Below are 15,131 nucleotides of genomic sequence, written 5' to 3'. Positions count from 1 at the left end.
ACGGCTTAATCGTATAGTATCTTGCATCTCAGCTACTTCATTATTGGCACTTGTGTCTGAGTGTTACACTTCATGGCTCTAATTTTGTGCTGCTGTTAGCTGGCTTGGGTCCAGAGATGTTAACGAAGCTGTCTTCATCTACCCAGCAGTTAATCTTGCAATCTTGCCCTGCTATATATACATTTTCTAACTTCTCTCTTTTCCCTGTTTCTAGGAATCATTCGTCTGAGGGATGGATTTCATGATCGCTACCCAGTGGAAGATTACCTTGATCTGTTTGACTTAGCAGCTCATCAAATTCAGGGTGTGCTGCAGAGCGAGGCAGCAAAAGAGCACAGCGAGATGAATAACATCATAATCGGTAGGGCAGATACAGCTTCTGAAATGTTTGTGTCTGAGTCTGTACCATCTGGAGTTGATGCATGAGAGGGGCATTTTTAGGTGTGACCGATTCACTGCACAGGGCTGGTGGCATTGGTTTCATCTGCTGTGTGTGGATAGTGCAGAAGTTGTTATAAGATGCCCAGTGAACATCAGCATTTAATTAAATAATACAATAAAAAGAGAACAAGGGAATTTGGTTACTCCTTCCAACATGGGTTGAATTTTGTTCTTATTACAGAGAAGCCTGTAGCTTCTGGTTCAAGCCCTGTAGTGGTGTATTGCTTCCTCAGGCACAGCAAACAAGTCATGGCATTTGTTTTAACAGTCCTGTAGATGACAAGCAATGCTTTCCATGGTAGCAACGGAACTCCAGTTGGCTGTTCTAAAGCTCAACCATAAGAGATTTATAGACAGAGAGGCCACTGTTTTGTGTGCTATCATCCCCATGTAGCCTATGGTGGACTAAGTGCAATTGTGTTGCTCCATATGAAAGCCTGTGGTCAGTTCCAGGCTCCATGAGGAGTGCCTGGGTTTGCTCTCCGCAACACGTAGTGGCCAACCATCATGCAACTAGGTTATAGTTCCTATGAGGAAAGTCAGCAGGTGTTCTTAAGTTCTGGTTTTGCTTCCTTTTAAAAGCAGAAAACCAAGAGGAAGACACTTTGGCCTCAATATCTGTTTGTTGGAAAGAGACTTCTGAAGTAAGCTGAAGTCCTACACGATTTGGGGACTTTGCTTCCCCCGTTGTAGGAAACACTCTCAGAATCTTCATTGCATTCTGACTAAAAGAATAATGAATCTACTGTTGACTTGATGAAATGGTGACGTTGTCTTCCATTGCCCAGCCTTGGCTGCAGTCATGTCTGTGTGATGCTGCCTCAGCCTCTCTTGAAGTCTGCCATCCGCACTATTGAATATTCAGTGCTGAGCAAAACTTGTAAGACTAAGAATTATTGCCATCAAGGACATCTGCAGATTTTCCTCCTACTTATAGTAATATCTCCTGCCCTTTCATGGATGAAGTGTTTATACTAATTATATTCCCTAATCTAATCAGCAGTGTACGTCTTTGATTACTTACCTCCTGTTGTAGCTTTTTCTGGAGCTCGATTGTGTTTCTTTTTCCTGTAGTCTCATTTCTTGTTTCATTAAGGTTCTGTTCACCTTTTTTTTTTTATTAGGTTTACAGGAAAAGTCTTGAATGATTATTCTCATTAAGTCATTTTTTTTATTACCTTGGTTAAAAACACAGCCCACAACAACACTAAAACAAAGCCAGCTTGTCTAACTTGACTTTGTGTGAATATCAGGTTTGCTTAGAATCCCCCATTTTCTTATAACAAAAATCTAATTAAAGCTGTAAGCGTTTCAGCTGTTCATCACACTACGTTATTTTGAGATCTTCAGCTTTGTTGGATGTTATACTTTAATGAGTAATAATTGCATTTTTGCAAGTAGAATGATGTCTGCTGAGAGATGAACCGAAGCGGACAGTGCTGCTCTAGCTTGAGGCATTCCATGCAGGACTTGTTTATCTGTGATCATTAATAGGATGAGTTCACAAGATTGTCTTTTGAAAACATAATATGACTATAATCCATTAATGACCAAATACAGAAGTTGTAAATTTATTATTTAGGCAGCTTAGTAGTTTATATGTTCTTTGAATCCATAAGAAAAGATAATTTTTTTGGTTGCTCTGCAGTAATGAGACGTAATTACCAGCAATGTTTAATTAATCTCATGTCTAGAATGGCTCACTCCCTTTGCAGATATTAAATCTGCAATATAACACAGAAGAGAATACTGTAAAATTACTAGGAGGTGGGTTTTTTTGGCTGTTTCAGGAAATTAAAATTATCAGTCAGGAGAGACCAGAATTACTTTATTCATTTACTTTTTTTCCCTTTTAAATGCCCGATGGCCATCTTCTTTTGAGAAGAGTTGTGGGACCCATGCTGTCTAGGGCTGTGTGCATTAGGGCAGTGCCTTAAGCTTCTGTTAAAGCTTCAGTGTTATTTGGTGTCTCTGGTTGTCCTTTGCTTTTGCCCCACTTCTGGATGCTGGTAATGGCAGCTGATCCAGCTGAGGTTATTTCTGTGGAGTATTCTGGTCTGTGGCATTAAGAATATCATCCCAATTATGGTTAAGTGCAATGACTTTATTTAGTTCGGCTAGCACCTGTGTATGCAGATGTTGTGTTCAGCTTTGTTCACTCTCCATAAGCTAATTAGGGAAAGTCCTATAGAGAGCTTTAAATATCATCAGAGGTCCTTGGAGCAGAGGAGTATGAAGGAAGATCATAATAAAAACAGGAAGAGGCTGCATATAAAAGGGCATGGAAATGGTGAGGACCTGCAGTGCAGCCAGACATGTGCTGTGCAGAATGTTTCCCATTGTAAGGACCATGAAGCACAGGAATAGGGCTCTTACTGAGGTTCTAGACTTCAATCATCAGTGTGATTTAGGCAAATGCTGTTCAGGAAGTGTATTCAGCACAGCCCTTCCTGCTGGGGGGATATTGTGGTGACTGCCCAAGGCCCTTCCATCCCTGCAGCGCATTATCCTGTCACTCTGGGCATGCCCCATGTCCTCCTCTGCTGGCACAGGTACAGCTGTGTGATTCTTCCGGGCCTGGCCATCTCCTCTTGTCCTCTGTTGGGTCTTTTATGCTTCTGCTTCGCTCAGCATGGGATCTGGGCCGAGTGCATTTTAATTGACGAGTCAAAGCATGCTGATGATCAGGCAGTGCCTTGGCTAATTAATTTAGAGCGGAAAAGCAGAGCTGTTGTGGATGCCCAGCTTTAGCCAACAGACCTGATCTCCTCCCTTTGAAATGAGGCAAAATGAACATGACAGAAGATTAATGTGTTTTCTAACAACTCCAAGACTTTACTAATGAATCACATTATGCTAAGCTGGTTTGGAACAAATACCTATTTCACTTTGTGTTTTGGCAATATTTTAAAGTCTTTATTGGACTTTCCCAAGAGAGGAAAACAAGGAAGATCATGTGAAAGTCTACAGGTCTGCAACGTTATTATTTTTTCATCTCATTACCTTTGATGGAGGAAAAAAAGAAAAAGGAAAATCTCATTAACAAGAATTAGCTTTCATTAAACTTTCAAAGTGTGGAAGATTCCAAAAGGTTTTTTATATGTTTTATTAACGTATCCATGCCACGTAAATACCGGTATGACTTCAAAAGAGAGACAAGGCTGAACCATTCACAGCGTCACACCAGATCATTTATTCAGTAGTTGAAGCATCACACGCCTCGTTCTGGCAGAGGTGCTGCTGCTTGTGCTTCTCCCTCCCTGTAGCACTGCTTAGGAGTAAGTTGCTTAAGAATCTAAGAGTCTGACACTTAACCAAGTGTTGATCTTGAATAGCTGACTTCTTTCATAAAGGGATGCTTCGAACTGCAGCGACTGAGTTCAGTGCCAGTGCTCTGTTTTGTTCTGTATTTCCCACATGCTCACCAGCTCTCGTGTTTCTGTTCTAAGCAACACTGATCCACTGGAGTGCTGGTTTCCACTTCTTTCACTGGTCTGTTGCAAACTGTAGCTTGCAGTGTGAGTGTTCTGTCCCAGGGGAGCAGCAGCCAGAGCAGTCTGCAAGAACCAGCGAGATGTTCTGGAGCTTGCAGCATTTAAATGGTCTACACCAGCTATCAGTGTTCCACTCTGATACAAGGAATGAAATGAGTTACCAGCAGAGATGCTTTCTATTTCCAGGGGAAGCCAGTGCCTCCACCATGTGGGACAACAATGCGTGGATTTTCTTTTATGACAACAGTAGTGAAGGAGAACCTCCCTTCTTAATCCAGGATTTTATCCATGCCTTCCAGCCAAATGCCAAACTTATCATCATGCTGAGAGATCCTGTTGAAAGGTGAGCAAGGGTTGTGTTGTAAAAGACATTTATATGCCTCAGTGTAAGTAATCCTGTGAAGTGCTTCAGTTCATATTAAATAACAAGCTTTATGTCTTCAAGGACACACCACTCCAAATAAATAAGATTGCAGAGAGCTCCAGAATCAGCAAATGATGAACTTTTTAAGTAATAAAATGCTTAGTGCACCACTCGAACTCATTTAGACAGTGTTATCTTGCTGAACTAACAAGTACTCAGGAGCTCACCCTTGGCCTTCCTGACTTTGTGAAGGAAGGGCTCTGTCTTTGCATTTCACTTCTCTCTTCAGTCTTCCTCCAGTCTTTTAAGGGACTTCTTTCTGCTGTGTCCTCTGCAGGAGGGAGGATGAAGACGATAGATACTGGGAAGGGTGGAGGAGACCTTTTCAGGTGTCTGTTCAGATTACTTGGGCCAGGTCACTGGGGTCCCTGTTACTGGAGGTGTTCAAGAAGTGTAGAGATGTGGTGCTGAGGGATGTGATCAGTGGGCATAGTGGGGGTGGGCTCAGCTTGGTGATCTAAGTCGTCTTTTCCAACCTATGACAGAGGTCAGGAGGATGCAGATGTCAGCAGGCACCTACTCTTGAGCTCCAGAGCAGTGCATGTGCTTCCCACCTCCCATGACAGCAAATACAGTTCTCAGCTTTTAACTGGTTCTCCTGACCTCAGGACTGAGCAGATGATAATTTTATGCGGGAGAAGTGGCTGAAGTGGCTCCCTCATGTAAATTACCAACAAATTCCCTGATTGCTTTAACCATCCTCCATAATGCGTATGCCAGCTCTAATAAGGGTGAGATGAAAAGTGAGCTTCACCTCCCTTAATGTCTTTATAATCAGTTGGCTTCTATTTGTTTACAATTCCCAGTGCCTTTGTTGGTGACAGCCCATCTGAATGACAGAAGGGGCACCTGGGGACTGTTATCTTGCAATATTTGGGAGGGTGAAGGAGCTGCACAGAGCCTGGTGTGTGAGGCCCCACAGAGTAGGGGATGTTTGAAGAACCTCAAGGATTGGAGGCGGTGGGCATCTATATCCCATTGTAATGGATAAGCATAGAGGGTAATGACTTTAAGGAGCTGGATCAGCTGAAATCCCAATCAGTGAAGGTTTTATTTCCAAGCAGATGTCCCCAGAATTAAAAACAGATGGGAAGAAACAGAAAATCTCTTGCTCTGCAGAGAGAGCACTCATCTTCAAGACTGTAGCTTTCCATAAGATGTCATCAAGTCTTTAACAGTCTGGGTTTATTTTAATGGATGACTAGAAATACTGAGAGCTCCTATTAAGCCTTTCAAACAAGTGACATCCTGCCCATGCTGTATGTGATACCTGCTTTGCCCCACATCTCTGTCCGAGCTCATCATTGCAGTCTTCAAGCACTGTTGGGCATCAGTGTTCTCAGCAACTGTGTAGTTTGGGTACTGTGCTTAGTTCTGTCTCTTTTTTTATAGCTTGCTGTAACTTCCATTTTAAAGGGTGTAAAAAATGAAAGCCAGTCTGCAACATATGCATCCCTTCTCTTCCTTTTTAAGTGAACAGAGAGTTTTCATTTATGTCATGTGGGAATTAAGATCCTGTTGTTGCAGAACACTGAAATAAATAAGTACAGAGGGGCTGTTCCTGTGCTTAAGTGCTTCACTGGATTAGAGCCGAATCTTTCCAAATGAAGTGATGAATTTTAAAGTACCTGTGGCAATCCAGGGAAGTTTAAAAATAAATAAAGCTGGCACGGTACAAAAGGCTGCCACAGCAATAAAATGAGCCAGTGTCTTTTGAATGAGGCTGATAGAATCAATGGGCTTGTGTTGTGGGGTGGTGCTGAGAGTTATGATATGCTGCAAACACAACAAGAAAGGATGGGAGATCTCAGGTGTTTCAAAGTTGACTAAATAAGAAAGAAAATGGAAATACCGTGTTCCACAGATGATTCATGGCCTTAATATTTATGCCACGCTACAGCATCCACCTTGTCTCTCAACCAGGTGTTGTTGGAAGAGTTTAAGCAAGTTCTTAAGGATTAACACACAAGTCAATCTGTTACTTGCATCTAAGTTCTGGGCTGCTTTTTGTCCTGTAATTTACTGAGGTTTGGATTTCACATGATGCTGACCTTTCAAGCAGGGATGAGAGTGAGCAGCTCCCTGGAGTAACTGCCATTCTGAGCCAAAACCCATCAAAATGAGTCCAAAACGTGTTATTGCTGAACAGTGTGGGTAGGGCAATATTACTCACACATGGCTCTTCTCTCTCAATTCATGCCACTGATTGCAATTGTTATGTAAATAGATCTTCTTTCATTTCCTTTTTCATTTACTCGCACGTATTTCATTCACAGACTGTACTCCGATTATCTGTACTTTGCAAGTGCTAATAAATCTGCAGAAGACTTTCATGAAAAAGTGGCGGAATCGCTGCAGCTGTTTGAGAATTGCATGCTGGATTACTCCCTGAGAGCCTGTGTCTACAACAACACCCTTAACAATGCCATGCCTGTACGTATTCCCAATGCCACTGGATTCCTTGCTTGTATAACAACACGCAGCATCAAGGTTATTAAAATGCCTAAATACTATTGCCTATAAGCATCAAGAAGTAAAATTCTCTTTTCATTCAAAAAGCGGATGAAATAAATATACATTCAGGCATGTAAAAGCTGATGTATTGGCTCAGTTGTCTCACCAGTCTGTTCCCTGATGAATGCCAACAGCAATAATATGGTTGTTCTATTGTGCAGGCATATGGGGAGCACATTTAGTGAAGATTGCAGTTGAATGTGTAAGCTTTTTGCAGATCTCTCCAAAAAGTAGCTCTGGCAAGGATATTTGTGGCATAAAATTGCCTCAAAATGAGGAAAAACTGTATTCTTTTTTAAGGAAAGGCTACCAATAACCAGATAAAGCCTTCTTTTTAGAGTTATGGACATCCAGAAATGATGAGAAGTGCAGAAACTGCTGCCAGGAGATCAGAATGCTGAGCCTGTTGTACCAGAATTCACATGTTTAGTGTAGAACTGGCTTCAAATTTTGCTTGAGGGTGAGAAGAAAGGCTTTCCAGAATAATATGGAAGAGATTGGCTTGAAGTATCATGTCTGGCAAGTTTGCCATTCAATCCTGTTTTATTTGCTAAGACTTCAAAGGCATCAGAAGGAATACTTCCTTCTCTTGTCACCAGGGTGAACCTATTGCCTCCTCCAGTCAATGCAATAACCATCAATAGTGTACTGCAAAGTTATTTGCTAAAATACTGCAAAGTCTGCAGGATATTCCTCTTCCTTACTTCAGCAGGTAGGTGGGAACTGCCAGGCTTGGATGGAAGCCTCCAGAACCTCACAGATACGAGCTGCTGCCAGGGAGCATTAGGATACTTCTAGTCATCTGATTGTACAAATGTCTTCTAGTATAGGGAAAGTACCTTTTTTCCCCCTCTCTTCTTCATTAGGATGCAGCAGCACTCTTCTTGTGTTGTCTTATGCAGCCCTCATAGGATGATATGAACACAGGCAGGTGTTTGTAATAAAGCACAGATGCTAACAGTTCCTTGATGGACCTCACCCTCTTCTTCAGCCAAGTTAATAGGCCCTTTTATGTGCATCATTTGCTACAGATGTAGGGATTATTTTCCCCTAAGAGCTCGTTCAATTGCCAATTGTGAGTTCTCACTAATTGTTGTAGCAGAAGAATTTTGTTTTGCTACTGGTTAATATGTTCCTGAAAGAAGGGAGGTGAATGTCGTAGGTGTTGTCACTAGAAACGATGGGTGCCGACATGTACAGAAAGGGATGTTTGTTGACTTCTCCTTGTGGAGAAAAATGTGTTTGGCTTGTCTTTGCCTGTGAAAAATATGTTAATTGGAGAAAGGCATGCAGGGCCACGGTGATCAAATCAAACGCGCAGATGCGGATGTTATGGGAGGGAGAATGGCTTGGGAAATAAATGCTGTTTAATGTTTAAAACACTGAAGATTAGGAAGGAGGCAGCGTTCTGGAAGAGGTACAGTGGAAAAGAAGTCACACAGGGTAGAAAATTAAAGTTCTTCCTAAAGCCAAGAAAACACAGTATGATAATAATGACTTAGCAGCAATTCAAAATGTGGGTTATTTTGCTGGAATTCAGGTGTCAGTGTAGGTTTCATGAGTCAGTGATCTTTCTAGAGAGCAAATCTGGGATATCTGCCCACAAGACACAAGAGAGTGTTGGTTTGGTTTGTTCCTGCTCAGAGTGTTGTAAATGAATTAATTTGTGTGTATTTTTCATGCTTGCAGGTAAGGTTGCAGGTTGGGCTTTATGTTGTCTACCTTTTGGACTGGCTGACTGTTTTTGACAAGGATCAGATACTTGTTCTTCGCTTAGAGGACCACGCATCGAATGTGAAATACACCATGCACATGGTGTTCCAGTTTCTGGATCTGGGTAGGTGTTCTCTGGCTGCTTGGAGATAAGTACACATAAAATTGTGTTTTACTGTTGCTTCATTGTTGCTTTATTAGCTGACAAAACATAATGTGTGAATCCATCTTGAAGGATGTGTTAATCTTGTTGCCTTGAGTCAAGTGAAACTAAAATTCCCAAATGCCCATAGAAAAGTTGGTGTTAGGAGAACTTAATAATACTACATTAAGGAAAAAAAACCAAACACATTCATTTCACAGCATGGAGTGAGAGCTTACCAAAAAGAAGCCAGTCCTGGTTCTGAAGGCTTACATAGGTTCAGGAGCTTAAGTAACATAAAAAAAACCCACGCAGCTTAAATAACTTAAAGTGCTAACAGGTTGTGAATGCTGTTGCCAGCTAAAAATGATCCAGCATCTGAATCTGCATACGATGAAAGGTTGTGGTTTTTAGCTGGGAAGAAGGGGGGGTAGTTGTGTTTTTGCTGTGTTGACTGAGGCATCTGTTGCTAATCTGACCAACTGTTGCCCAATGTTGATTTGACAGTAGCAAGAGGACAAAAATATGGCTGCAGAATAGTCTGGCTGGTCCAAACACTGGTCTAAATGATGAGAAAGTTTGAATGTAGCAGATTGAACAGGCAAAGAGCTTGGCTTCTTCTTGAAAATGGTTTATGTTGGAAAAATCAATGGGTTCTTATCATTCTGAGGTACATAGTCAAGGGCTAAGATGTAATTCTGGAGTATATATATATACAACCATAACTACGTGTCAGTTTGATCCCACTGACAGCCTCAAAATCAGTAACAAAGGGCCTTTCATGACACGAGTGAGTCTAATGGAGTTTCTAACAGATATGAGACAACTCACCCCATAAAAGAAATAACAGTGTGTAAGAAGTTTGACTCTGAAATGGATGGGGATTTATACTCAATGTCTTCGTTGTTTGTCTGAAAACAAATCTCTTCCTTTAGAAGTGATTTATATCACTGGTTTTGGAGATGATTAATTAATGTGAGAGAAAGAAAACATATTATTTCCATATTTACTAAAAGTGATTTATTTTACTAATCTAAGCCTGTACTCAATATTCTGAAGCATAGTCTCTGCTAACAAAAATTCAATTCGTCTTCCCTTGGCAAGCCTTCCAAGTTAGCCATTTATCTTCTTTAGCAAGGGCATTGCTGGTGAAAGATATTAAGATGTTATTCTGTTTTACCACAGGACCTCTAAGTGAGAAACAAGAAGCTCTGATTACAAAAAGTCCCGCGTCAAACACCAGACGACCTGAAGACAGAAGCCTGGGACCTATGCTACCAACCACAAAGGCAATCCTAAGAGATTTCTACAGGCCTTTTAATACGAAACTGGCACAAGTTCTTTTTGACGATGCTTTTTTATGGAAGAGGACGTAAATCTGTAAATTCAGTGCCACAAATACAGCGCTTAAAGGAGTTTTTATTTTTTTAAATTCTATTTTTGTGCGTGGAGATTGACCTTTTTCTTTTCCCCATTCCAAAGAGATGCCGATTGAGGAGATGAGACTCATCTTCAGTCAGCACACTTCATGATGACTGTATCACATTTTCCTTGTGAGAATGTAAAGCATCTTGCTTATCAGTTTCTTGCAACTTCTTTTACCCCAGCAGAAGCGTGGCATGGAAATGCATTAGTGCAAAGGGTGACATCTTACACTCTCGGCTGGGCTGTTGAAGTTTAACCTTATCTAAGATGCTGCAACGAGGAGTTAGCATCGTTTTCTTACAATTACACTTATAATCTCGTTTTCAATATATGTAATTCCTTCATATTTTTTTTCAAACTATCAATGTCATGTAGTCATTAAATTTTTTAAATTGATTTCAGCCAAAATTTGGTTTCTTCCTGTTCACAAATGGTCTTCACTCGCCTTAGGTTTTCTATATCTCCTTAATTCTGAAAGTAACTTTAATAGATAATCATATTTGCATACATTTCCGAGACTAATTTATATCTTTAGTAACTGGGCTTTCCTAACCACAGTTCTTGTGTCTGTCTTAAAAGAAGTTTTATATTCACATAAGAGTAAGAGTGAATGATTGAAATTTCAATGATTGGCCATGTTCAAAGTTTAGAGTAACAAATCCATTTGACTTCCATACTTTGCTTATGTTAATACAAATACGTCTATTCACATTGCACATGTTCCCTAGAAGTAGCTGCTGGGCTTAATGTTAAGTCCAGTACAAGTGATCTGAGCAGGATGCTCAGTACCATATGTCCTCATGGGAAGGTTATGTTAGCTATTGAATCAGTTGCACGTTGTATCTTTCCCTTTCCAGAAAAGGTGAAAAATCAAGTTAAAAAGGGGCTGGAATGAAGACTCGATGAAAAGCTGTTTTAAAAATGAGAAACTTTGTGTTTGTCCTGAAGTTTGGAATGGCTGTAATAAGTAATTTGGGTAAGTAGTTATGGGTGACCGGAGCTGGTTAGCTCTGTTTCTGAAGTGCATACACATCAAAATCCACTGAGAGTGCATTACTTTGTGCTCTCTGAATTAGAATCAGCACTGTATGCTCAGGGAAACTCAACTGTTGTGGCAACATATTTCTGTTTAGTTGTCAGCTAGATCCACTATCTGGTGATTTAGCAGAGGGCTGTTAGAGTTAGGGCTGTATGGTTAGGTTGTGGTTGGACTTGATCTTCAACATCTTTTCCAACCGAGTGATTCTGTGTTATTACCAGCTTTAAATGCTAGTTTAATTATTGTTTAGTGTGAAGATTAGTGTGTATGATTTGTTCAAGAAAATAGTTTGTGCTGAGGCATCATGCTGAGATTTCACCACTTACCGGGGAGGTTCCATCCATTGCCTATATGCGCAGTCTAAATTAAAACATGCTGTATGGCCAAAGTTTCTGCTTCAGGTTGAATGGGCCCCAGCACCCTTTTCTGTATGAAGGTGGACTGTGCTGTGTGTGTAGCCCTTTACCCTTTCTCTTGACAGCTATACTTGTAGAAGAATACAATATTACCATTATTATTCGGCGCAACACTGAGTTGGCCTACCTCCCCCAAAGCAGTGATTTGCCAAGAACTGGACTTTCTGTGAAGATGGTGTGCTCTCATGTTTGCCAAACTAAAGCAGTGGCTCTTTGCATAGAGCTCAGAAAATACATTCTTTACTCTGCTTGCTCTTATCTGTGCTAAACAAAAGTAATCAGGCAAAGATGCAGCTTTCCCGAATCCAAAGGCACTGGGGAAGGGGTCAGTTCCAAATGTTTTTGCTGCTACTGCAGAGGAATGTGAAATGTGTTCTCTGTAAGACCTTGCTCACTCGGGCCAAGCACTCTGGCTGGAAGATGCAGTGAGAACAAAGGCTCTCGTGCTAAGAAAAACAGGCTCTGATTTACAAAGAAAAATAAGCCTTGTTATCTATTGAGTCCAGCACACAGGCTTATAGGCTTCAGCTCAATCTGATAAACAGCGAACTTATCATAGTACTGAATATACCGTTCTACCAAGTAATTAATCCATCTTCCAACCAGCGCTGTTGTATGAGATGGGGCACAACTGCATTACAAAGTTATTCCTGCTGTATGCCTCCCTCCAGCGGTGTCTGTTCTGAGCTGCTGCGTTTGTCGAACAGAAACGCTTGTGTTGCAGTGCCATCCTGTGGGAAACGTGCACAATACTTCATGCATTGGACATGCAGCTCCTTTCTTCCTTCTCTTCCATAACACTGGAAAAAGAAAAGGCAGATAAAAGGAATAAATACATATCCTTTTAGGATCCCCAGATTTGCTGGGTTACTCTATTCTCCTAGTACTTCTAGGATAAAGGTATTAATAGGTAGAAGTCCTGGTTTGCAGAGATGATGCTGCAGGATCTGGTCCATGCTTCTATCTGTACTAACTCCCTGGCATGGTTTCAGGCAGAGACACAATGTTGTCAGCAGCAGAGGTTTGAGAGCTTTTGGCAGTGTCCTGCTGGGTACTTTTGCCTTTAAGTCACAGCTCCTATGGAAACTTTGACAGCGCTCTGTGGTGCCTCCCTCGGTAGGAGAGTGCTTAATGTGATTGCTGTTGTGGCAGGGGCTTAATGGACTGCCAGGCTGAAATGTACTGTTGGAAATTAGAGGCCTGCTGTGTGCACGCTAAGCTGTAATTAACAGAAAATAAGGCTGTAAGGAGACAGAAACAGTAATTGGCATTCTGCATTTCACAGGAAGGAAACGCTTCCTGTCTCTTGTCCTCTCGGCTGCTGAGCATCCATTTGTTTGGTGGAGAAGCGTAGGACACTGTGCAGTTATTTACTTGGTTTGGCTATATCTCATGGCTATATCTGTCCCTCTACTTTAATAATGAATGGGAAGGAGCAAAGAGAAGGGTTGTGCTTGTGCTCAGGGCGTTGCAGTGGAAGGCCAAACCCAGCAGCTCCTAGAATTGTACCTGTCCTTGTCAGCAAGCTGAGAGGTGTCCCTCTGTCCTCCCATTTGTGGATGGTGGACCTACGCACCCCAGCTCCTCCCCTGCTGTGCTGAAATCAAAGGTAACATGATGAAAACTCCTGTCTGGTGGTGCCTGGGGAGAGGACCAAAGGGATGCAGCATGGCTGTGTTGGGAAGGGAGAAACTCTTTTAAAGGGTGTAGAACAGCGGGATTATTGTGGGCTCCCCAGATGCTGATTTTCCAGTACCACCAGAGGGCAGCGCACGTCTGAAATTGAGTTTCAGCTGGTAAGGATGGTGGCTGTGGGACGAAAAGGGGGACATAGGCAGTGCTCTGTCTGTAAGTATCTCCCCTCGGAACTGCACTGAGCTATGAAGGGAAAGTGATTGTCAGTGCTGCATAGTGAATGTATAATTCGACTTATGTGCAGTGTATAGCACAGGGCACCTGGAGAGTGGGGTAAAGAAGCAAAATGTGCGCAGAAGGACCATCTGTACCTTGGAGGATATTAAAGGTATGTGCTACAATGCTGTTCATATCGTGGCATTGGCAGTGAGATCCTCTTTTGCTCTCCTGGAGGAGGTAACCAGCACTCTTCTTGCTTGCTCTGACCCATGCTGCCAAGCACAAATCTCTCCTCAAACCTGAATGCAACACTAATGATTCTGAAGGGAGGAAAAGAAAGTTCCCTCTGTTATCACGATGGGCATCCTGCAGCATGATACATCAGGAAAAGGATGGTTGAACTCAAAAATGCTTCTGTGGCAGTTGTACACAAAGTGGTCTGTTCAGTATTTATTGGGATGTTTAAAGGTTATTTGTTAAGGATGGTGTTGCCTTATAGTATTACCAAACTGAGGGGAGCTGGAATGCTTTGTGCCATAGTAGTACTACCAAAGCATGAGGAAAAAGAATTATTAGACTGGAAAATCCACACATTTAAGTAACACCTCTTAAGCAGGCATGTATGAGTCAGTCCCTGATTTACTGTGTAGCAGTGCTGCGTCATCCATCCCTGAGTGAATCCCACAGCATCTGTTCCCGGCCCAAAGCTGCAGGACCATGATGTGTTGCTGATTGAACAGCTAAAGCATGTGCTTCTCTAAGCGGATGGCAATCTGAGTGCATTTGCAGCAGGTGGTGCTGCGGAGCAGTCCTGTCCTTGCAACTGTGGCTGAGCTATTTTAATACTGTATTTGAAGAGTATTGAATATATACATTCACTTTAAGCTGATTTTCTATAGTTTCCCATTCTCTGTGTGTTACAGAGGTCTGTATTGTTCAGCGAATGCCCCCACGGGTACACATTGCTGTGTAATTAGAGGCCAGGAGGCTGCAGGCAACACAGCGGGGACTAACGCAGGTATTTGAGACAGAACAGTTTGGAAAGCAATCAAAACCTGAAGTTCTGAAGCCAGAAGGTTCAAAGCACTTGGACTAACCTCAGCAGGAGCATGATAGAACCTCAGGATGCAGAAGCCATTGGTTCTGGCGCTGCGGGAGGCTGGCTTTGCTGCAGTTAAACTGCTGGGAATTGGGAATGGAAGCAGTTCTGAGGTCCAGGAACTGAAGTGCTGGAGGAGGACTCAGGACAGTGAGAGATGAAAGGCTCCAAGGGCAGTGCAATGGGGATGGGGTAGGAGTGATTCTTACTGCCTTACGGAAATGGATGCCTGCCATCTAAATGGGTAAAATAAAAATGGTGACTTTTCTATACTGATAGCTTAGAAGGCCAGAAAAACACTAAAGGGTGTAAAGCTGTAAAACAGTTTCCATAGCAAATACCAGGTGCCAGGCTTATAGGTAACATAGGTAGTGCTGTGATTAACAGCATCAGTTACCAGTGCAGCACCTCTAGTTTTCTCTGTGCCACGTTAATATGGACGCAGGACCTTTCAGCTTTAGGTTATGCAGTATTTCAGGAAGTCTATTGGTTGAGATGAAGTTATGATGTCTACCATCTGCTTTGGGTGATGAGTTGATGGTTGGACTAGATGACCTTAGTGGTCTTTTC

General features: G+C 42.0%; 1 protein-coding gene across 2 annotated transcripts in view; it reads left to right on the top strand.

The window, feature by feature from the left end:
* Positions 1–10,554, top strand: part of CHST15 (carbohydrate sulfotransferase 15) — a 38,730-nt gene extending 28,176 nt beyond the window's left edge. For both annotated transcript variants that reach the window (XM_015867564.2, XM_015867565.2), the window contains exons 4-8: positions 215–361; positions 4,122–4,278; positions 6,636–6,792; positions 8,563–8,710; positions 9,914–10,554. In XM_015867564.2, coding sequence (XP_015723050.1) covers positions 215–361; positions 4,122–4,278; positions 6,636–6,792; positions 8,563–8,710; positions 9,914–10,104 — 800 coding nt within the window. In that variant the 3' untranslated portion in view covers positions 10,105–10,554. The remainder of the gene's footprint in view (positions 1–214; positions 362–4,121; positions 4,279–6,635; positions 6,793–8,562; positions 8,711–9,913) is intronic.
* Positions 10,555–15,131: the final 4,577 nt, after the last annotated feature.

This window comes from Coturnix japonica, chromosome 6 (assembly GCF_001577835.2).
Source record: "Coturnix japonica isolate 7356 chromosome 6, Coturnix japonica 2.1, whole genome shotgun sequence".
Classification (NCBI taxonomy): Eukaryota; Metazoa; Chordata; class Aves; order Galliformes; family Phasianidae; genus Coturnix; species Coturnix japonica.
This window is presented reverse-complemented; position numbering and strand designations above follow the sequence as displayed.